This window comes from Lutzomyia longipalpis, chromosome 3 (genome assembly GCF_024334085.1).
Source record: "Lutzomyia longipalpis isolate SR_M1_2022 chromosome 3, ASM2433408v1".
NCBI classification, from domain to species: Eukaryota; Metazoa; Arthropoda; class Insecta; order Diptera; family Psychodidae; genus Lutzomyia; species Lutzomyia longipalpis.
Genome location: NC_074709.1, coordinates 3,035,275 through 3,059,194, shown reverse-complemented (window position 1 = coordinate 3,059,194; position 23,920 = coordinate 3,035,275). Strand labels below are relative to the sequence as shown.

The 23,920-nt window shown below is 41.7% G+C and overlaps 8 protein-coding genes across 16 annotated transcripts in view; 3 read left to right on the top strand and 5 right to left on the bottom strand.

Moving 5' to 3' along the window:
* The window catches only part of LOC129794093 (GPI mannosyltransferase 3), a 1,193,052-nt gene that overhangs the window by 303,071 nt on the left and 866,061 nt on the right, over positions 1–23,920 (bottom strand). The window lies entirely within an intron of this gene.
* Positions 1–23,920, bottom strand: part of LOC129794120 (cytoplasmic tRNA 2-thiolation protein 1) — a 1,132,104-nt gene that overhangs the window by 303,071 nt on the left and 805,113 nt on the right. The window lies entirely within an intron of this gene.
* LOC129794129 (plasma membrane ascorbate-dependent reductase CYBRD1) overlaps positions 1–23,920 on the bottom strand; it is a 1,128,201-nt gene that overhangs the window by 303,071 nt on the left and 801,210 nt on the right. The gene's annotated exons all lie outside the window — the stretch shown is intronic.
* The window catches only part of LOC129794176 (cuticle protein 8-like), a 500,748-nt gene that overhangs the window by 303,071 nt on the left and 173,757 nt on the right, over positions 1–23,920 (bottom strand). The window lies entirely within an intron of this gene.
* Positions 14–18,322, top strand: LOC129794052 (midasin). Its single transcript, XM_055834633.1, has 9 exons — positions 14–240; positions 304–542; positions 606–830; positions 894–6,832; positions 7,888–10,471; positions 10,542–10,665; positions 10,727–16,747; positions 16,808–17,007; positions 17,068–18,322. The coding sequence occupies exons 1-9, from the start codon at positions 142–144 to the stop codon at positions 17,567–17,569; spliced, it is 15,933 nt and encodes a 5,310-aa protein (XP_055690608.1). The 5' UTR covers positions 14–141; the 3' UTR covers positions 17,570–18,322.
* LOC129794301 (chymotrypsinogen A-like) lies at positions 18,850–20,069 on the top strand. Its single transcript, XM_055835093.1, has 2 exons — positions 18,850–18,912; positions 19,230–20,069. Exons 1-2 carry the CDS (start codon positions 18,850–18,852, stop codon positions 20,067–20,069), a joined length of 903 nt encoding a protein of 300 aa, XP_055691068.1.
* On the top strand, positions 20,588–21,858 carry LOC129794138 (serine protease 3-like). The gene is made up of 2 exons (XM_055834775.1): positions 20,588–20,729; positions 20,812–21,858. The coding sequence occupies exons 1-2, from the start codon at positions 20,655–20,657 to the stop codon at positions 21,643–21,645; spliced, it is 909 nt and encodes a 302-aa protein (XP_055690750.1). The 5' UTR covers positions 20,588–20,654; the 3' UTR covers positions 21,646–21,858.
* The window catches only part of LOC129794073 (uncharacterized), a 31,575-nt gene continuing 29,511 nt past the window's right edge, over positions 21,857–23,920 (bottom strand). For all 5 annotated transcript variants that reach the window (XM_055834672.1, XM_055834673.1, XM_055834676.1 and 2 more), the window contains exon 4: positions 21,857–22,388. In XM_055834672.1, the coding sequence (XP_055690647.1) occupies positions 22,185–22,388 (204 nt within the window). In that variant the 3' untranslated portion in view covers positions 21,857–22,184. The remainder of the gene's footprint in view (positions 22,389–23,920) is intronic.

Sequence of the window (23,920 nt, the reverse complement as noted above, 5' to 3'; positions counted from 1 at the left end):
GATTCCAGAATCAAGTTCTGTTTTTTTTATCAATGCGCACGTGTGACTGTGTTTACATTTTCCATCGCTTGCAAAACACGTTGTTTTCCTGCAGTTTTCCTGTGAAAATAAATTAATAATTCATTCTAAATTGGAAGGAAAATGGAAGTTGATGTGATTAAGTGGAAGAATTCACTGAAGGAAGTGAGGAAAATTTCTGAATCTCCAGATGAATTGATTGAAAAGCTTTTGAGGTTATCGGTATGTATTGAGGATGTTGCTTTTCCCCACATTTTCCACTAATTCCCCCGAAATACCTTCCAGGATTGGAATGAGGAGGTAATCATGAAAGTAATTAGACATCTCGCTGAGAAAATCATCCATCCGGACTATACGGAATGCATTGGAAGGGAATTCCGGGAAGTTTTGCCTCTGATTGTCTCGGAAGCCTTTCAGGAGTCACATGGGGGGCAAAAGCTCACCCAGGTGGAATGTGAGGCGCTTCACAGGGCCAAATGTGTCGCCTTGTCAAAATTAGTGGCCTACAGTAGAGCAATTTTGAGGTAAAGAATAACTTTTTCGGGAGTTCTGGAAGCAATCTCTGAGATCTCTGTTCTTTTGCGCAGGTTTTCCTTTAAATTCTTCGAGGAAAATCCTTCCCCATTTGATGCAATTTCCGAGGAGAGGCCACAGAAGAAGCGTCGAGGTGGCATTCAACCCATTTCCACCGTGGAAATCTCTAAATGCTGCCTGAGATTCCTCAGAGCTGATCGAGAATTCTTCCGGAATGCCTGGAAATGGTCAAAATTCCTCCAGGAATATTTCAACAAAGGCTGTGACGTTCAAAAGATGTAAGTTTTGAGCAATTTCATCTTCTGATTTGAATTTAAATCCTTTTTTTGGGGAAATTTCAGGACTTGTAATGAAATTTTGGGGATACTCACGAATATGATTAGCCGGGAAGTTGATTCCCTCGATGCTGCCATTGCTGAGGATGTAAAGTTGTCCCGGAAGATGACTGAGGGAGACTTGCAAACATCTTCACAGCCAGTGGAGGAGAATCCAACACGTGGTCAGAAGATTTCGTGGGAATTTAGTTCAGAGAATGTTGTGAATGTTGAAGGAGTTTTCCTGGCTGTATTTGATGCGGAAAATCGAAGGCTCTGCCATGAGATGGCGAAGGAATCAGACAGACTGATACTCGTTGAATCAACGAGGAGCAATATCCGGAATATTTGCCTTGGAATTGGTTCCGGAAAGGCAATTTGTCTCCATGGACCAGTTGGGGCGGGAAAGACGACCCTTGTGGATGAGCTGGCGAGGAAAACTGGACACATTTCCCCCCAAAATGGTGGTTCAGACGCCAAAAGTGGCTTCCTGCGTATCCAGCTGGGCCATCAGACTGACAGTAAGGCCCTCCTAGGGCAGCATCGATGCACAGATATTCCGGGAGAGTTTATCTGGCAACCAGGTGTCCTCACGCAGGCAATTCTCAGTGGCTACTGGCTTCTCCTTGAAGATCTCGATCTTGCCACACCAGATGTGTGCACTGTCCTCACAAATCTCCTTGAAAATGGCTTCCTCAGCGTTCCTGGCTTCCGGGAGAACATTCGCATTGCTCCGGGCTTTCAACTCTTCATCACACTGAGATCTCAACGAGGTGGGGCATCTTCTGTATTCTCTCTGCTGGAAAAGCACCTCTTCACCGTGAACATCCTCTCGCTGTCCAGAGAGGAACTCTGTGAGATCATTCGGCAGAAATTCCCGAAACTAACAACAATTGCCGGGAGGATTGTGGATGTTTTCTTGACATTCTCAAAGGGGCGCCACGAAGAGGATGATCAGGAGGTGGGAACATTAACTAGTGGCGCCAATTCCGGACGTCAAGTCTCCACGCGAGATCTCCTGAAGCTCTGCAAGCGTTCTCATCCCAATTTCAACGTCACCAGCACTGAATGTGCCTATTTAGTCTTTCAAAATTCCGTCGATCTCCTCTGCTCGCATCTTCCGGATGGCACTGAGAAGACGCAGCTGATCAAGAAGATTGGAGGAAAGCTGGGAATCATTGAATCCCGCTGCCAGGCTCTCGCTGAAGATTTTAAGCCAGAAATTGAGATAGATTCCACCGTGATTCGCGTTGGAAGAGCTGCAATGGGACGCTGGAGGAATGAGGAGGAGTCCCAAGGGGGGAAAAGGAAGCAAAGTCCGTTGGAATGCGAGAGTAGCAAGAAACAGAAGACTGACGCCAATCGCGTAAAGTCAATCAGCAAGATTCTCGAGAGTAGCGTCCCAACTTTCTCCTTCACGCGACTTGCTTCGTGTTTACTGGAGAGAATTGCAGTTTCCGTGCAACAGAATGAGCCCATCCTCCTTGTGGGAGAGACTGGTGTGGGAAAGACAAGCGCTGTGCAATACCTGGCCCATCAAACTGCTCATAAGCTTGTCGTTGTGAATATGAACAATCAATCGGACATTTCTGACCTTGTGGGTGGATTTAAGCCTGTTGATCTCCACTATGTGGTCACACCGCTCTTCCAGGACTTCCAGTACCTCATCCGGACAACATTTGACGCGGGGAAGAATGAGAAATTCCTCACGAGTATGACGGAGGCGTATTCCGGGAAGCAGTACAGGAAACTTGTAAAGGCCATGCTGAAGGTTGTTGAGCACACACTGGCCACGTACGAGGTGAAGGCTGGCACGCAAATGGGGAAGAAGCTTCGGGAGAATTGGGAAATCCTCGTTGGGAAGCTCCGGAAGCTCTCTGGGCAGCTTCGGAATTCCATAAATATGTCATTTGCATTCATTTCGGGTGCTCTGGTTAATTGCCTGAAGAATGGCGAGTGGATCCTCTTGGATGAGATCAATCTAGCCTCAACGGAAACCCTGGAATGCTTGGCCACAATCCTCGAACCCGATGGATCGATTGTGTTGCTCGAGAAGGGGGATTATGTGCCCGTGGAGCGACATCCCGCCTTCCGGCTATTTGCCTGCATGAATCCAAGCACGGATATTGGAAAGAAAGACCTCCCTGTGGGCATCCGGAATCGTTTCACGGAATTCTTTGTGGATGAACTGAAGGATGTGAGTGATTTGCGTTGCCTCGTGGGGGATTACCTGAAGAATACGGGCATCCAGACGGGGAAGGTGATGAATGTTGTGGAGCTGTACCGGAAGCTGCGGAAAATGGCACGACTGGAGCTCAATGATGGTCTTGGGAATAGGCCAGTCTACTCCCTACGCACGCTCTGTCGTGCTCTCACCATCTGCGCCAGGAATCTCTGTGGATCCGTTGAGAGGAATCTCTTTGAGAGCTTCTGCATGAGCTTCCTTACCCAATTGGACGGCACATCCCATCGCACTGTGCTCCAGCTCATCCAGAAAACCCTTCTGGGATCACCAGAACGTCTCAAGGCTGTTCTAGGCTACCAGATTCCCAAACCTCCTGGTCAGGAATGTGAATTCTTCGAAGGATACTGGATTGAGTGTGGGGCAAAGGAGCCCCAGGGGTGGGAGACGTACATCCTGACTGAGAGTGTGAGACAAAATCTCAAAGATCTCTCGAGAATTATCTCCTTGGGGAGGCTTCCGGTTCTTCTGCAGGGACCAACGAGTGCAGGGAAAACCAGCTTGATTGAGTACGTGGCCAGAAGGAGTGGGAATCACTGCCTCCGGATAAATAATCACGAGCACACAGACCTTCAGGAGTACATTGGAACGTACACAGCGGATGTTACGGGGAGATTAACCTTCCAGGAGGGTGTCCTTGTCCAGGCAATGCGTCATGGTTACTGGATAATCCTCGATGAGCTCAATCTCGCCTCCAGCGACATTCTGGAAGCTCTCAATCGTGTACTGGATGACAACAGGGAGCTCTTCATCCCCGAGACTCAAACCCTCATCAAGGCTCATCCCAATTTTATGCTCTTTGCCACGCAGAATCCACCAGGACTCTACGGGGGCAGGAAAACCCTGTCCAGGGCATTCAAAAATCGCTTCATTGAGTTGCATTTTGGGGAGATTCCGCGTGATGAGCTGGCTGAGATTCTCGAGAAACGCTGCCTGATCCCGAAATCTCATGCTGAGAAGATGGTCAGGACAATGGCGGAACTCCATACGAATCGTCGGAATGTGACAAGGAGCAATTTCACACTGAGAGATCTCTTCCGGTGGGGCAATCGCTACACGCTGGCGGACAAGAAATTGCTGGATGATGCAAAGTACGATTGGAATCAGCATTTAGTGGATGAGGGGTACCTCGTGTTGTCGGCAAAGGTACGGAATGAGAGTGATTTGGAAGCAATTCAAGCTGCCCTCATGACAAACTTCCGGAAAGTGGCGGATTTGGAGAATCTTTTCAACTATCACGGAGCAACATCTCCCGTTACGAAGGATGTTTTGGGGGCTCTGATGAGGTGTCCAGGATCACGGAGAATCCATTGGTCGAGTGATATTCTCAAGATGTACGTCCAGGTGGCAAAAGCACTCACCTTTAAGGAGCCTGTTCTGCTTGTTGGGCCAACAGGATGTGGGAAGACGACTGTTTGTCAGCTTGTGGCTGAAACTCTGGGGAAACCCGTGAGGATTCTCAATTGCCATATGCACACGGAAGCTGCAGACTTCCTGGGTGGTTTACGACCCTTCCGTGGGGAGAAGGAAGCCACGAAGAAGCAGCTCTTTGAATGGGCAGATGGTCCCCTTGTGCTGGCCATGCAGGAAGGAACACATTTCTTAGCGGATGAAATTTCCCTTGCGGATGATTCCATCCTGGAGAGGCTAAATTCAATCCTCGAACCCGAGCGAACGGTTCTCCTTGCGGAGAAGGGTGGCATTGATCAGGGACTCATTGTTTCCGGTGCAAATGACGATTTCATCATCCAAGCTCACGCAGATTTTCAATTCTTGGCCACAATGAATCCCGGTGGGGATTTCGGGAAGAAGGAACTCTCACCGGCACTCAGGAATCGCTTTACGGAGATCTGGTGCACAAACCCCACAGCCCCAGAGCACCTCGAGAAGATTGCTCTGCACCATTTAACGCACGCCCTTCCGGAAGCTCCTGCCCTGGCCAAGTGTATTGTGGATGTTCTCTCCTACATGAAGGCCACAGTGGACAAGATGAATTTCTCCGTGCGTGACATTGTTTCCTGGACACAGTACATCCTGGCGAATAGCAAGAAACACCTTAGCCTGCCGGAAATTCTCTTCTTTGGCCTTGAAACACTCTTCCTGGACTTCCTGGAGATGCTTCCGCATCGTGAAGGTGAAACAGAGAAGATTCGAGAGAGAATTGCCAACTTCCTCCTCCGGAAACTTCGTGAATTATTCAACAGCAAACTAACAACGAAGGATTTGCTAAGGAATCGTGGAGATTGTGTCCAGAAACTTGAGAATCAATTCGGAATTCATCCATTCTACATTCCCTTCGCAGCGAACTGTGACAGCCACTCAACAGATTTCAGCTTCACAGCTCCGACAACAAAGAGAAATCTCTTCCAATTGCTGTCCGGCTTGACGCTAAATAAGGCAATCCTGCTGGAAGGAGCTCCAGGAGTGGGAAAAACATCCCTTGTGGTGAATTTAGCCGCAGCTACGGGGCACAAGATTGTGAGGATAAATCTGTGTGAGCACACAGATCTGGCGGATCTTTTTGGGACGGATTTACCAGCAGATGATCATTCGTTGGAATTGTTTTCCGAAGGAGGCACAAAGGGTGATGCGTCAGCTCCTCGGGGGGCTTTTGTGTGGCGCGATGGACCACTGCTAGCAGCCCTGAAGGCTGAAGACACATGGATACTGCTGGATGAGCTAAATTTGGCCCCACAGAGTGTTCTTGAGGGTCTCAATGCCATTCTCGATCATCGCGGGGAAGTCTTCATCCCAGAACTCAATAAAACCTTCAAACTTGCCACACAGACGCGAATCTTTGCATCGCAGAATCCCCTAAAACAGGGTGGAGGACGCAAGGGGTTGCCACAGAGCTTCCTCAATAGATTCACAAAGGTCTACCTCCGGAAATTGCATCAAGATGACCTTCTACACGTCATTGAAGCCCAATACAGGAGTTTCTTTGAGAAATTCAACGCGGAATTTGCAGATTTGCCCCGGAAAATGGTTGAATTTTCCCAAATCCTCGACAGAGGTATTGAAAGTTTGGAATTTGGCCTTCGTGGTGGTCCGTTTGAGATTAATTTGAGAGATATCCTAAGATGGTGTGACTTTGTGAGCAATCCCAAGACGGGATATCATCCGGGAACGTCAAATTTGATCCAAGTGATCTATGAGAAGATGAAAATTGTCTACTTTGAGAGGATGAGGAGTGAACACGATAGGAATTTCATCAAGAAAACCTTCACGGAAGTCTTCAACGTGGATACTGATGCATTGGATGAGATTTCCCGGAATGTCAGCTTCTACTGGACCGACACGCACCTGTACATTAATGAAATGAAGCTGGAGAGGAAGCCATCAAGGGGGAATGTGGAGAAATGTCCGTTGATCATTGAATCTCAATTGGAGACAATGCGAACAATGCTGGAATGCACAGAAATTGCCCGGCCGATCCTCTTGTGTGGCCCTGCGGATTGCGGGAAGACAAAATCAATTGACTTGGTGTGCTCGCTGCTCAATCAACCGCTAGATGTTGATACAATTGATGATTCCGTCACAGGAAGCTTCCAGCAAATTGATCTCAATCGACATCTCGAGGAAGTTGCAAAGATTATTGAGCTGCACGTGTTTGACTTTGCAAAATCTTCCGTCCTCGTTCAGGATCCGGAAGTTTCATATGAGGATGCTTTTGGGCTCATTGATCAATGGGAGAAGTACAATATGCTCCTGAAGAACGTACGAGGTAAGCTCTAAATATCCTTTGAAAATTCAGGAAGTTTGGTTTTTTCTTTTGAACTCAAAAACTTTTTTTTTTGTAATATGAAAATCATATGAAAATTAAAAAAAAAAACGGAATTTTACGTTATAAAATGTCAAACGTTAGAAATGAAATGTCAAATTATAGAGAAGAAATGTCAAACTTCAGATATGAAACGTAAGGAGCTTAAAACGAAACGTCAAACGTTAAAAAATAATGTCAAACATAAGAATACAACTCAATCGTTTGAAAAGAACTGTCAAATTATAGAGAAGAAATGTCAAAGTTAGGTATTAGAAAAAAAACGTTAAACGGTTAATATAAATGTCAAACAAAAGGATAATGAGTCAATTGTTTGAAAAGAAACGTTAAACTTGAGATATAAAATGTTAGGAATTTAACACTTGAAGGATTGAGGTTTCTAACCTCAAAAGTTTGACCCTCTTTTTCTCTCGAAAGAAAATATTTTTCCAAGTTTTCTTTCCACGCTTTTGAAGTAATAAAACTCACAGATGTAGAATTTATCTCAAAATGTTAAATAGATTTTAATTCTAGGGCGATTGAAAAAAGTCGAATTGGCCACTTTGGCCAGCAAAGTCCTGCAAGGGTTAAAAATAAACGTCAAACGTTAAGAAATAATGTCAAACATAAGAATAATAAGTCTATCGTTTGAAAAGAAATGTCAAATTTTGGAAAACAAACGTCAATTTTTAGAGAAGAAACGTCAAACTTTTTAATGAAACGTTATGTGTTAGAAAAGAAACGTCAAACGTTACAGATTAATATCAAACATAAAGAATAAAGTAAAGAATCAATCGTTTGAAAACAAATATCAAACTTTGGTAGAGAAATGTCAAATTTTAGAAAATAAACGTCAAACGTTATAAATGAAACGTTAGACGTTCAAAAAGAAATGTCAAAAGCTTCAAAAATATGTTAAAACGTTAGAATTAGACAAACAAATTATCATAAAGCTTTGTAGCGTCCTTTAGATCCTTTAACTTTATGTCCTTCCCACATGATTATAAATTTCCTTCCAGGAGCTTCAATGAAGATGAGTGTCTCGGATGAAGTTCAACTCTTCCGTAATCGAATAAATCAGCTAAAGAAAGTTTTCAAGGGCTTAAGAAGCATTAAAGGATCCCTTCCTAATGCCCCAAATTACGATCTTGTTGAGAAGATCATTGAGAATTTGAAGAAAATCGCTGATTCTTCCAGTAGTCTCAACACTGGCGGGCATTTTGAGTGGGTAGACTCGAAGATTGTAAAATGCCTCAAAAGTGGACACTTTGTGTGCCTTGAGCACGTCAATATGTGCTCATCAGCCATCCTGGATCGTCTCAATTCGGTATTTGAATCCAATGGAACCCTCCTGCTGTCTGAGAAGGGAATAACAAGTGAGGGGCGTATTGAGGAGATTGCGAAGCATCCCGAATTCCGGGCTTTCCTCACACTTGATCCGAAAAATGGAGAAATCTCCCGCGCCATGAGGAATCGTTGCCTGGAGATTTTCCTGGAGCGCGATCGCTACACAAAGGATGATCTCAGGCACATTATCTACGATGCAGGTGTACGGAATTTATCCACAATTGACGCCATGATTCGTATTCATGAGCGACTGAAGGGGGTTTCGGAATTCAGTCAATTTGGCGTTAATCATCTTTTCAAATTTGCCCTGCTGGTTGTTGAGAATCAAACACTGAGGCCTCCTTGCAGGGGAATGCTGCGATCGTGTGCTGTTGAAGTCTACGTGAGATCAACAAATGTTGATATTTTGGGCTTTGGACTGAAGTTCTATCGGAATCGTCTTGAAGAGGAGATTGACAGTGAGCTGAAAGTGACGTGTTTGGAAGGGAATCAAGTTGGGTTGGAGAATGTGATCATTCGGAGTGATAAATTGACCCAAATGGCGCGGATTAAGCTCAACTGTGAACCACTGCTGTGCCTCCTGAAGAATCCACAACAACCAGGAATCCTCCATCAATTGTCTGAAGAATTTAAATTGATAAACTTTGGGAATGAGGAGCAATTCTGGAGGTATCTGCTGTTCTGCGTCTACAGCATGAGTGCGCGTGATGATGTGAAGACAATGAGAATCTACATTGATCGTGAGATGAAGAAAATTGAAGATTCTTCGGGAATTTTGAAGATCAACGAGAAAATTGCTGAGAAAATCAATGAATTCTTAAATTCTTCAATAAATCCAGCTCTTCCGTGGAACAGTCGTATCTTCCCGAGGATTCGTGCAGAAGAAAAGCTGGATGTGGTGCATCAGATGCGTCTGCTTCTCCTAACAATGTGGCATGCCTTTGTCAATGAAATCCATGTGATGGCTTCACTCAAAATCACCAATATCGACGCAATAACCTACTCCAAGGCTGTCTGTACGAATATTCTCGTTGATTCCTTTGATAAAAATCTCCTCCGCAATCTCTATCCCTTCCTGCGGACTCTGGAGGATTTCTTCGAAGTCACAATTCTCAGATCCGTGAAAATTTCTTCCCCGGGCTTCTTCGAAATGGCCCTCCTGGCAATGCTGTGGCGAAATAGACTCCTGGCAGCGTGCAGCGAGAGGATCTGCATCAATAAGCGTCTCGATGATGTTGCAATGAACAAGATTATCCTGCACATTAAGTGGTTGATTAAGAACCTTGTAAATCCGCTGAAGGAAGGAGAAAATATTGAAGAGAATTTGAAAGATTTCGCAAGGAGTCTCCGGAAAATCTCCACGTGTATCCTTGCGGAGAAGCATCCTCTTAATGGAATCCGGAAGTTATTCACGAAGAAGATCACACAGTTTCTACCATTGTACGAAGAAAGGGATGTGCATAAGGCGGAATTGAATAAATTCCTCGAAGATCATCTTTCAATGGCACAGAATTTGCGGAAAATCTCTCACGAAGAAGCCACGAAACGTTTAAAAATCATCACAAGTCGGGAATTTTTGAATCTTCAAGAGGATTTTATGAAAATTCACCGAAAAGATTACGCTGAAGATGACGAAGAAAGTTCTCAAATTGAAAAATTAAAAGAGAAATTGGAGGAAATGATCAGTCGTGATCGTGAAAATGAACCACTGAAGATGGACGTTGTGGAATTAATCCCAATTCTTGAGTATTTTGCCATGAAGGCCGTTCTTCCGGATGGGCTGAAGGGGCAAATTAACAGAGAATTCTTCCTGCAGACGAAATACTCATCTCCGAGTGAAATTAATCTCGTTGCAATGAAGACAGATCAAGACTTTGCAGGGGATTTGGCAAGATTCATTGAGATGAGAGAGGAAAATGATTTGTCAGAGATCCTGAAGGATCATCCGGATTTTTATCCAATCATCAGTACAAACTTGAAAGTTTTGGACAAAGCGAGGAAGCAAAAAGTTATGAATGTGATCAGTGCAAAGTATAGAAATATTGGAAATACCGATCGTTACAGCGAAGATGAAGATTACCAACGAAATGGGCCGCTTCTGACGCAAGGAATCTTTGGGGTTCTCCTCAATCCCAGTGGGGATCTGAGAGAAGCCGGGTTTGACATTTTGGAAGCCTTCAAGGGGAATTTGAAGACGATTCAGCAGATTCTCTGGAGTAACATGGAGTGCATGTCTTGGAATCTCTTCAATCTTGAGTAAGTTTGCGGATGTTTCTTCAATTTTCTCTTGAATTTTATTCCAATTCTTCATCTTCAATCCTTTCAGATTAATTGACTACCAATCAGCGATGACGAAGAGCAGGAATCTCCTTGAGGAAGTCAAGTACACAAGAGATCAATGCCTGAATGTTGAGAATGAAAATTTTGCTGAATTCAATACATATTTCTTTGTAAGTTTTATTTGTTATTTTGAAAAATTCTTTATTATTTAAAAATTTGTCCTCTTGACAGGCTCTTGTGGATCTCCTGGAGCAACAACTAACATCCCCACAAAACCATCAAGTTGTCGATGATCTTCCAACAGCAACAGATCGCAGGCAAATGAATCTCACAGCTAGCATTCTCTATTCCCTCATTGGGGCGATTGAGTTGAATTTACTCTGCCACTTGCCACTCCTTGATCCCGTTGAGAAGCATCGTCTCAAGAGGAACTATCTCGAAGAGGACATGAAGCATCTGCAGGGTTTATCAGCAGCTTACCAATCAATGGGAATTGTGTGCAAATATGCCCTTCTCGGTCATGAATTGGTGGAGATTTTTCAGAAGAAACTCGCTTCGCTGGAAGATTTTCAGAAGAAATTGGCAAAGCGACTTGCTCTTCGTCCAGAAGTTTGCGTCTACAGCGAATTGAGTCGGAATATTAAGCACTTCCTCCACTCTTGTTGCCACCCGAAAGATCTGCACAGCCTCCTGACACAAGCTGTAGCGGTTGATGCAAGGAAGGATGCAAAACTTTGCAATGAGATTGCGAAGAAATTCGAATCGTGGATGAAGAATTCGGAGAATTTTCAATTTCACATCCTACCGCAGTATTCAACGCACTACAGGGATTTTGTGGAGCCAATTGACTACGCTGTGACACTCCTGAAATACGGCATGTCTGGGATTGTTGATCACTTGAAGGAAGCCTCGAATTTGGCTGCAAAACTTCCAGAAAAAATTGCAACAGATCAATTTTCTCAAGTCCTGGAAAGTCTCATTGAGTTCCCGGATGTAAGAGTACCTTCGGAGATTCAGAACATTCAAACAATTGTCCTGAAGATACTCCTGGGTGATCTTCCAAATGGCCAAGAACTATTCCTGCAGCTGATGAAGGTGAAGATCAATGAAACAACAAATGACGTCTTGATCCGGAAGGAAGTTTCTGAGAATCTCATGATGAAATACAATAAGATCCTCAAAGTTTTTGCGAGAATGTGGAAGAAGCAGGAAGATGAGAAGAAGAAGAGGCAAATTGAGGAAGAAAGTCTCTACGTGACGAACAGAAAATGTGAAACGGAAGATGAAGATGCCATAATGCAGGAAGAGATTGAGATGAACTTCCCAACAACAGTGTCGGAAGATTTTGGAGATTTGCTCCAGAATGATACACTCGAACAGATCCACAAGAAGAACAAATCATCCGCAGCGACGAAGAAAGATGTCTTCACGGCGGAAGATGTGAAAATTGTTGCAGAGAGTTTTGTGAAGATAATGGATCTAACGGAGAGCTTCCGTGGAGATCTGACGATTGATTATCTGGAGAGTTATGCGGTGAAGGTGAAAGTCTTCCAGAACCTCCTCAAACACTTTGGCAATTGCCTCAATAGTCGTATTGATGATGCCTCCTATCTGGGAATGGGAATCCTGGTGAATGTTTCACGGAAGAACTACGATCTGTCTGGAAGTCTGGAGAAGGGGAAAGAATTTAATTTCTACAAGGATGCAAATGTCGGAGAAATTCTCCCCTGTTTGGACGTTCTAAATGCCATTGAAGTGCGGACAGAGAATGAGCTGAAGCAATGGCCTGATCATGCAGCTCTTCAGGACATCATTACCATTGTCAATCGCCTTAAAAGCTTCCCCGTAACGTCCACAATTGTTCGCTTCAGTACTGGCTTTCAGCTGCTGGGGAAGAGGCTGGATGAGTGGAATAGTGTAGCTCACAGGAGCAACAATATGTTGGATCTAAAGGTGCGAACAACGGAATTCATTCAGAGGTGGACGAAGCTTGAGCTTCAGTACTGGCGGGAATGCTTAACGCATGCATTTGAGAGGGTAAAGAGTAATGGCTACAAGTACTGGTTCTTCATCTTCAACCTCATTCATGAGTACATGCAAAGTGGTAGAAGTTCACAAACTCTTGACACCTTCGATGGAGCATCAGATGGCATTGAAGTCGTAGACATCATGAAGACACTCAATCAATTCATGGAAACATCCAATTTTGCAGAATTTTCACTCCGTTTGGCACTTCTGAAAGCTTTTGAGAAGTTCCTGATGCAAATCCCCGGAAACGATGAGAGGAAGCAAACGTTGATTGCTGTAATCTTCAACATTCACCTGTACTTTAGCCAATTTCTCCCAGCTATTGAGGACTACGTCAAGACAAAGCGTCAGCCGATTGAAAAGGAATTGAAGGAACGCGTAAAGATTGCTTCGTATACCCCAGATCTTTCCTACATAAGTATGAAGAATAACATCAAGGAGATGCACAGAAAGGTTCAGAAGTGTATGAAGCAGTTTGAAGGAGTTTTACGGGAGAAAATAACTCCACTCCTGACTGGCGAGGAAGCTAAGACTCCTCCAGTATTCACGGAAAAGACCACTGAGGGTCATCTTCGCTACACAATCGACGTTAACAACTTCCTCGTAGCGGAAAAGCTGAAAGATCGTTGTGAGGACTCTGTCAAAATCTTCCTTGTTTCAAGGGATCTTGTTAAGCAAACTGTTCTTCATTCCCAATATCCTAGCAATATTCTCGCACTTGAGCAGCTCACCAATGACTACGTGGAAGTTAGTGAGAGCTTGAGGAAACTAGAAGTAGATCGGAGCGTCGAGAGAGCCAAGCAAAAGTCTCAGGCAAAGCAAATTTTGAATCAAAAACGCAAATCCCTTGCAGACTTCTTCAAGACTCTTGCATCGCTTGGCCTGAGCTACCGCACAGGATTGATGGAGTTCTCGTTGAATCCTGAAGTTGTTGATTTGAAGATTCAACCATTCGTCATGGAAGACAGGAAGCTGAAAAGGAAATTCAATAAGAACCTCATTTCCTTTGCTGAGAACGTTGATGGGAGATTTGCAAAATGCTGCTATCGGCTCAAAAGATTGATAACAACTCTGCAAGTTCCAAGTTCAGAGCTTGGTTTACAGAATACAGACAGGATTAAAGGATTCTCCGTTGATCTCTTCCAACTGATGCAGAAGCAGAGGAGAACTGTTAGCTCTTCTCTGAGAAATTTGCAGACAATTCAGAAGAGCGTTGAGAATTTAGTTCATCTGAGTACAGCTCTAAGATCTGTCAGTCCCAATGATCTGGAAGCTTCCCTGAACTTCCCAGTTTTGGATGATAAAATTGAGGAAATTCTCCAGAGTGCCTGTATGATCAGGAATGTTCTGGAGCAGTTCAAACTCCTTCTCAACAGTACTCCTGAAAGTTTCAATCAAAACCTAATGGCGCTGAAAGATCCAGCTGTAGATTTGACAAGGAATTCTGACGTTGTAAGAGATCTTCTTCAGATGAGCTCTTCTGTCATTGCAAACACAGATAAATTGATTGAGAAGATCAATGCAAAAAAGACCGTTCAGTTCCATTCGATTGACTTTATCCGTTCCTGCAGGGAAGATCTGTCAGCAATTGTGAAGATTATTGAAAAAATGAAGAACAACCTTCACTTCGAAGACAGGCATCTCCTCATTGAAAAACCTCTTCAGGATCTTCTCAATTCACTTGAAAACATTGCGGGAAAGGCCGAGGAAGCATCTTCAACAGACACAGATGAGAATATTGTGAAGGAAGTTGAAAATATCATGTTCTCCGTGAGAATTGCAATGCAGAAGCTCTTCAAAAGAGCAACAACCTTCCAAAGTTCCTCTAAAGATCAAGCAAAGGATACCGAAGAAGATGAAGATAGTCCTCTTCTGGAGAATCACCTAAAAGAAGCAATTTGCTCAAAACTCGATGCAGATCTTGCAGATTTGAATCTTCAAACTATTGCTACAAAACTAGAAAGAATTATTCTTGCTGTGAAATATTCAACAAGTCCAACGGAAAGGAAGATGGAAGTGATGAAGGCGATGGTGGAGAAAGTTCCGATTCTTCAGCAGTTTGCCCTCCTTGCGGAATACTTTGTCACACAGCAAGTTAGCGTACATCGCGTTTCAATGAAGATGCTTTCACTCATGTTAGGTGTATTTGTTGAGCTTGTTGCCAAAGGTTTCTGCATACCGCAGGACTTGATGCACGACATTGAGGAGGAGGAGAAACAGAAAGAACAAGGAGGGAAGAAGGGTGAAGGATTTGGGCTTGAAGATGGAAGTGAGGAGAAGGATGTGTCGGATAAGATTGAGTCTGAAGATCAGTTGGAAGATGCAAAGAAGCCCGGGGAAGAAGATAAGGCTGGTGATGAGAAGGAAAAGGGTGATTGCAAGGAGGAGAAAGGTATTGAAATGAGTGAAGATTTCGATTCGCATCTTCAAGATGTTGATCAAAACAATGAAGATGATGAAAGTGAAGATGACGGGGAAGAAGATGATGCTGACAAACAGATGGGAGAAACAGAGGAAGGAGCTGAAAAGCTCGATGATCAAATCTGGGGTGATGAAGAAGGTGAAGATGAGAATGAAGAGGAAATGAATGATGATAAGGGCAAAGGATCCGATGACACGAAAGAAACTCATGATGATCTGGCGGCTGACAAGGAGGATGGTGCTGAAGGGAATCAAGATGGACTCGATGCTGCCAATCCGGAGGGAAAGCAGGAGAAGAAACAAAAGCAGAATGAAATTGATTCAATGCAGGAACCCGAAGTGGATGAAGATCAAATAAATCCGTACCACAATGAATTGGAGGAACCACCCGAAGCTGATCCAATGGATCTCGGTGATGGCTGCAATGTGGATGATGATGATGTGAATGAAAATCAAGGAGATGAAGAGAATCCTTTTGATATTGATACAATGAAGGAGCAAGTTGTCAATGAAGATGAGGAGGCTGTTGATGAAGAAGAAGACGGAGAAAACAAGGAGAAGACACAGCAAAATGATTCAGATTCAAGTGATGATGATGAAGATGCGATCAATGCAAAGCCTGAGAGTAAAACTGAAGGTGAAGATGCTCAAAATGATGAAGAAAATGAGGAAGAAAATAAGAATGAAGATGCAACAGTTCCAGATCAAATTGATGAGGAAAAAGATAATGAAGAAGAAGAAGAGAATAAGGATGCAAAGAATCCTGAAAGGCCAGAGAATCACGAGTCAAAGGATGCAGCTTCAAAGGAGGACAATGTCCAGGCGATGCCTGATAGTGAGAATAAGGGATCAGCCGATCAAGTGGCCATTGAAGATCAGAAAAATGATCAAGTGTCAAAGGAAGATATAGCTGATCAGGAAACAGGTGAAGATAGAGAAGGAGTCGGGCAGGCAAAGAATGAGGAATCAAAATCCGGACATAAAGGAATTTCCGAAGGAACAGAAGCAAAGACTCAGGAAAGGGAATCCGTAGCTGAGAAGAAGGAAAAGAGGAAGCAAGGAAATACAAATGAAGATCGTACCCTTGGTGATTCGAGTAGGTCCAAAAGACAGCTTAAAACAATTGAAAAGATGAAAGAGACAACAGATCAGGAAAAAGAGAATGAAGATGAGCAGGAAGCGGAAGAATATCAACACGTTAAGGATGCAAAGAAGTCCGATAGGACAACACTTGATAATGCAACAGAAGAGCAGGCAAAAAGGATTCAGCATGAAGATGAAGCTGATGAGGAAGGTGAAAAAGAAGCTGAAGATGCGGATAATCAGTTGAATGATGATGATGAACAGGAGACAGATGAGCAGGATGTGGAAATGTTGGATGCTGAGCAGATTGAAGGAGAATCCTCCAAGCCCTCGAAGAAAGACGAGAAGAAGCAAATGGAGAGATGCGAACAAGTTGAAAGGGGAGAAATTGAGGGAGAAGAAATCCCAACAATGACAGCAAAACGATCCGATGATACAGCTGCTCACTGCCAGATGGATATTGTGCAGGATACAACGCTCCCTGATGAACCGGATGTCAGGGAATCGCTTGAGATGCGAAAGATGTTCCACAGAGAAGCCACATCCGTCAAAACGGCTCGCCCCGAGCAAGGGGACTTTGAGAAGTGGCAGGAAGTGTCGGTGAAGATGACACAGAATGCCAGAGATCTCTGTGAACAACTTCGGCTAATTCTGGAACCCACAAAGTGTACAAGAATGAAGGGAGACTACCGCACAGGACGAAGGATCAACATGAAAAAGGTAATTCGGAGCTTCCACCTAATTTTCAACTTCTTTTATTGGTTTGTCTCTATTTTTTAGATTATCCCGTATCTGGCTTCGCAATTCCGGAAGGATAAAATTTGGCTGAGGAGGACCAAACCTGCCCAGCGGGACTACAAAATCACAATCGCTATCGATGACTCCAAGTCCATGCACCACAACAACTCCAAAGAACTCACTCTTGAAGCCATTTCGCTTGTTTCTCAAGCCCTGACGCTCCTTGAAAGTGGAAAATTGAGGTTAGAGTTTAAAAAAAAATCTCTCTGAGGCAGCAACTAATTCCTCATTCTCTCCTACAGCATTGTCTCCTTTGGAGAATCCCCGCAGATCCTTCTCAATCACACAGATCAATTTGATGGCCCAAAGTTGGTGAAGTATCTGAATTTTGAGCAAAATCAAAGCAGAATTGCCGAATTGCTCAACTTTATCCGGACGGCGGCGCAGGAAGACACATCCGGTGGTTCGGGGAATGGAATTTTCGAAAATCTCCTCTTGATCCTCAGCGATGGACGAAATATTTTCAGTGAAGGTGAACAGAAGGTCAAGGATGCGGTGAAATTGGCACGACTTCAGAGAATCTTCACGGTGTACGTGATTATCGATAATCCGGACAATAAGCACTCAATCATGGATATCCGGGTGCCGTGCTTCTCAGCCGATAAGAAGAATATCACGATGAAGTACTACCTGGACACCTTCCCCTTTCCCTACTACGTCATTGTGAGAGATCTCGGGCAGTTGCCTCTCGTTCTCAGTGATGCAATGAGGCAATGGTTTGAGCTGGTCAGCAGTGAATCTTAACCTTTGGAATGCGGAGGCCTTGGTAGTTACGTAGAATGCGAAGGTGGGGTCGTTGAACGACCCCAAAAAGAAGGCCAATTTTCTCCCAAATTATACAACCTGGAGTTGTCGGGTTAGTGCCTATAGATTCCTTATATAGTCCTCTTGCACCCTGCACCACAAATTCGCCGCCCTAAAATACTTAGAAGGAGATATTAGGGAAAAACATTTTTCAATCATTTTTCACAATTTCTTTTTGAGAAATTTGCCAAGAAACTGCAATTTTTTTTTCACTCTTCCCCACATTCCCCTAACTTCCCGCAAAGTGATAAATGGCAATATTTCTCGAATATTCTTTATTGTTTTGCACATTTACATGCTTCTAATTATGTTTTATGTTGTTTATGCTCTAAAAAATTTTCCGCAGCATGACAGTTACACCATTTTTTGAATTCCCTTCTTCTACATTTTCCTTAATAACTTTTCTTGTGGTGATTGGATTGAGCTGAAATTTTTACACAACCTCCTCAGATAACCAAAGAACTTATTTCCAAAAGATGGGAATGGTATCTTATATATTTATGGAGATATAACACGAAACATAGCGCTGGGGTCGTTCAACGACCCCGCTCCGCATTCCAAGGGTTAAAGATGTTTTTTTTTTTTTAGTTTTCTGGGGCTTCCGGGAATTGATTGAAATGATTTTTATTTTGTATTTTATTACATATTTTATGTATATAATAAAGAAATATAATAAGCTTATTTTGAATTAAAAAAAATAGAAATTATTCTTTTGGTAAATCTACATAACTGAAAACTTTTTACGAAAGCTCCTTTTTTTCCCTTCCATTCAAACCCTAACATTGATTTTTTTTGTAATTAACTCATTTTTCGACTAAAATATTCCTTTGTCAAATTACAGATAGGAGAATATTTTTTACGTTAATTTAATTTAATTTTGAAATTATTGGGTCGCATTGAGAGACCAAGAATTCTTGAAATAGTGAAAATTTCAGAAAAAAATTCTTGAAATTTTAAGGATTTCTTGGTTGCTGAATACGAAGCATTTTCTAGCTTTTCTTTAATAAAATATTCAAGCCTCTTATTGGACGAAAAATTCTTGGACGTCGATTCTTCCAACTACCAAAAGTGAATAAACTTCTTTTCTCAATGAACCACCTTTTAAATCATCAAAAAAATCAAAAATGCAGACATGACCGTTAAAAAAATCAACCCTTATCTTGTTCCGTCGTAAAAATAAATAGGATTCAATTGCATATTAAATTTTCCATGCCCGTATAATGGCCATAAAAGTTAAGAGAAATGTTTTCCTGTGTCCTAAATTTCAAGCCCTTATCAATGTTGTATGTCGCGATGTTTTTTATTTTAACCAAAACTTGTCTAGAAAAATTATGACTTCCTCAAGATTTTAGGGAAATGAATCTGCTATATAAAACGTTGGAAAATGCTAAATTAACAATCATTTAGTGAATTTACAGTGAATTGGAATAACGTGTGGATCGTTTGTGTCGCTATGAAAGGAACAATTCTTTGGGAAATAATTTTTGCTATATTTATAGCCACGTTTACTTATTCAGTTGAACCAAATGTGATTGAATTACTATATTTTTTATTAAAATTTATTAATTTCAAATTAATGATCATCATTTAATCTTTGCAGTTTGTAAAACCTTTTCAAGAAACTCAACAAGTTTATGTGGAAGGGCTTAAGAACAAATCCGATGATGTTATTACAAGAATCATCAATGGAGAAATAGCCACTGAGGGCCAATTTCCATATCAAGTCCGTCTTATTATGTACGGATCGAGCAATTGTACTGCGAGAAGACTTCGTTGTGGTGGAAGTATTATAGCGAAGAATTGGGTACTAACTGCTGGTCACTGTACAGCTCCGACTCCTGGATTGCTGGACACATTCTTTGTTTTTGAAGTTGAAGCTGGATCAGTAATCGCCGAAGAACCACGTCAGCGGAAACTTGTACTGGCATCCAATAGTTTCCCTCATCCAGAATACAATCCAAACACTCTCGAGAATGATCTTGGGCTTGTGAAGATGGATTCTTACTTCGATTTCAGTACACCCTATGTCAAACCAGTACCCTTAGTTGCTGCTAATACGGATAAGGCCTCGTATGTTGGGCAAATAGTTACTGCTTCCGGTTTTGGGTATATTGAAAATGATGGCCCAGTTTCGAATGAATTGCGCTACACCCAACTTCAGGTGATGGATTTTGCTACGTGCGTGGCCCTGCCTGCGTATTCAGGTGATGATTTACCAGACACGTCGTTCTGTGCTGATGGCATTGGTGATCCAAAAGGTGCAACATGTTCTGGTGATTCCGGAGGACCTATTACCTTAATTATGAATGGGAAAACCATACAAATTGGTATTGTTTCTTATGGAAGTAACGATGGTTGTGATGCAGCCCCTGGAGGCTACACAAATGTTGCTCAATTCATTCCTTGGATACAGAGTGTAATGCGTGAAAATAAATATTAGGATTAAAATCCAGCAAAAATCAAATTATCATCTAAACTGTTCTAATAAAAATTCTATTCCTTTGTATCTAATTTGGGATAATAATCATGTTCTTTAAATTCTTTGGCCTTGTTCTCTACTTATAATTTCTCTGTGATCTCACAAATTAAAATGAATAAACTCCTTTCTGTATGCACCATGCTTTAAAGATCGTTTGCAGAAAATCAAAAATTCAGTCAACGAAAGAAAAAAAATGGAAAAATCAACCCTCATCTTCTACCACATTCGTGAAAATAAATAGAATTCAATTTCAATTGTATGTCTTTTTCATGATCGTGTAATTGCTACAATTGCTATAAAAGTAAAAAAATATGTCTTCCTGTGTCCTATTTCAATCCCTTATCAATCTTGAATGTTACGTTGTTATTTTACACGATGTTGCTTTTACCAATACTGCTCTAGAAAAATTATGACTTCCTCGTGATTTTAGGAAAATGTGCTTGATAATATAAAACGTTGAAAAATACTAAATTTTATCAAACATTTAGTGAGTTTTCTTTCCTACAGTGAGTTGTAATTACGAGTGGATTGTGTAGCTGTGTCGCTATGAAAGGAATAATTCTTTTGGAAATAATTTTTGCTGTATTTCTGGCCACGTTTACATATTCAGTTGAAGCAAATGTGAATAAATTATGCTATTTATTTTTTATAAAATTATTTTTTTTACGAATTTAAGATCATTAAAGATCGTTATTCTTTGCAGTATGTGAAACCTTTTCGAGAAATGCAACAAATTTATGAAGCAACTTTTGAGAATAAATCCATCGATATTGTAACAAGAATTATTAATGGAGAAATAGCCAGTGAGGGACAATTTCCCTATCAAGTTCGTTTGCTTTTTTACGGATCGGACAATTGTACTGCAAGAAGACTTCGTTGTGGTGGAAGTATCATAGCGAAAAATTGGGTGCTAACTGCTGGTCACTGTACTGCTCCGACTCCTGGTTTGATGGACACAATCTTTGCAATTCAAATACAAGCTGGATTAATTATTATCGATGAACCACGTCAGCGAAAAATTGTTTTGGTATCCAATAGTTTCCCCCATCCAGAATACAATCCCACAACATTGGAAAACGATCTTGGGCTTGTGAAGGTGGATTCTTACTTTGATTTCAGTACTCCCTATGTCAAACCGATTCCCTTAGTTGCAGCTAATACGGATAAGGCAACATATGTTGGGAAAATAGTTACTGCTTCCGGTTTTGGATATATTGAAAATGATGGTCCAGTTTCAAATGAATTGCGCTACACCCAACTTAAAGTTATTGATTTTTCTACCTGTCAGCAACTGTATGCAGGTGATACTATAGCAAATTCGTCGTTCTGTGCTGAAGGCTTTGGTACCCCAAAAGGTGCCACGTGTGAAGGTGATTCCGGAGGACCTATTACCCTGCTTATGAATGGGAAAACCATACAAATTGGGCTTGTTTCATATTCAAATGGCAATGGTTGTGATACAGCTCCTGGAGGCTACACAAATGTTGCTCAATTCGTTCCTTGGATACAGAAAGTAATGCGCGAAAATAAATATTAAATATAAAATGTTGCAAAAACTAAAAAAGTTTTTTTTTAATAAAATTTTTAAGATCTGTAATTATTTCAAAGAATTACAAAGGTAAATCGGATTAATAAAAGAAAAAAAACAGCTGAGGCTGGAACATATAACACTGAAACATATAAAATGTACAGATTAATGTAGAGAATAGATTCAGAAATAAAACAATTAAAAAAAAATCGAATAAATAAATTTCTCTCTTTGTTTTATTATGACACATTTAAACATAATTTCTTTTATAAATAGTTTTTCATTTAAAGTCATTCCGAAGATACACATTGTAAATATATCCCATTTAAAATTAAAAAAAAAATAAAGAGAATAACAATCTACGGAGCGTCAACATTGGCCCTGTGTCTGCGTAAGCGCATCGTCACGAAATGCAGGGCCAATGTCAAGAGAAAAATTTGTAAGATTGTCTTCCAGAAGAGCACCACGCATTTCCATTAATGGAAGGGAATTTTTCATAATATTTTTTTTCTTTTCAACATATAAATAATTCATAGAGACGCTAACTGTCACAGCATACTACCAAACATCCTTTTACCCCTGGTCAGCACCAAACTAACCACCATCACAGTCACAAGGAAGAAGAAGAAGCTTAAGATGAAGGCGAAAATTTTGCAGCGACTCCGGAAGCGCTTTTGCTCCTTCAGCTTCCGCTCCAGTTGCTGCGCTCGCGGCAAATCCAACGTAAAGTCTGACTCAGGCCGGGTCGAGGGCTGCAAATGAGGAATTATTATTAAATGCCATCACATTAGATTTGCTTTATGGGGAGTTTCCATTGCCTCTGGCTGATTTTCTCAGACACACCGGGTGACCCAATTTAAATGCCTCAAAGTCGCGCGCTCGAGCTTTCTTGTCGCATCAGCAGTGGTCTCACGACAGTGCATTGCGCAACGTCCATTGAGTGATCTCTACCTCATGTAAAAAATACTGGATTTCCATTCAGAGGCAAAATAATATATAGAGCCGGTACGTGCACGATCAATCTCACAGGCAAAATTGAGATGAAAGCTCTAAAAAGCTTTCCTCAGAATTTTCCCAAAATTCTCAGATAAATTCGATGAATTTTGCAACTAAAGTCTATAATTCTCATATTATGTGCATTCAATACGCACGCAATCTTACTCCTCTTTTTGCACGCATTTTTAGCACAATGAATGAATGAAAAAACATTAAATATATATGGCAGCACTATACCTACATAGCTATTTTGCCTGCCCTTTTGAGTCTCCTCAGCTTTTTATGTTTTTTGGTTCGTGCCAAGTGCGTGTGAAAATTAATTTCTCACGCATCACCACCTTAATGTGATCTCCTCCCAATGACTCTACAAATTAGCCCCATACCACGGGTTGTATCTCCATTGAGCCACCTACTGTGCGATTCATTGGGAGCCGCTAATTACGCGCAATGAACGTGTGGCAATGCGTGGGCAATATGTAACATGCGCTTGGTACGATGGGAGATCATGTTAAATGTGAATTATTGCAAAAGTCCCATTTAGGTCACATTTCTTCCTCTCAGTGCAAAAAACTATAACCGGTGAATATTAATAAAAATAAAATAAATAACGTATATAAAGTATATAAATATAAATGCAAAGTAAAATATAACGGTAAAATGTATATATAGCTGCAAAGTATAGATAAAGCAGAAAAGGGAATGTACATGGTAAGTTTCACTTACGGGCTGTGATTCTTCCTTCAGAGGCCAAGTTAAATATATGTAAATGCAAAGTCTAATAGATAGCTGCAGAGTATGGATTAATAAGAAAAGGGAATGTACTGGTAAGTTTCACTTACGGGCTGTGATTCTTCCTTCAGTGATCAGTCTAAGTGTGATATTTGATATAAGTTTGGTGGTGCAAACTCTGGGGGAAGGCTAACTCGCGCATTGGCTGTGATTCGTGGCGCGAGTCATCCTTCCCCAGAGTTTGCACCACCAAACTTATATCAAATATCACACTTAGACTGATCACTGAAGGAAGAATCACAGCCCGTAAGTGAAACTTACCAGTACATTCCCTTTTCTTATTAATCCATACTCTGCAGCTATCTATTAGACTTTGCATTTACATATATTTAACTTGGCCTCTGAAGGAAGAATCACAGCCCGTAAGTGAAACTTACCATGTACATTCCCTTTTCTGCTTTATCTATACTTTGCAGCTATATATACATTTTACCGTTATATTTTACTTTGCATTTATATTTATATACTTTATATACGTTATATATAAGGCGCCCCGCTT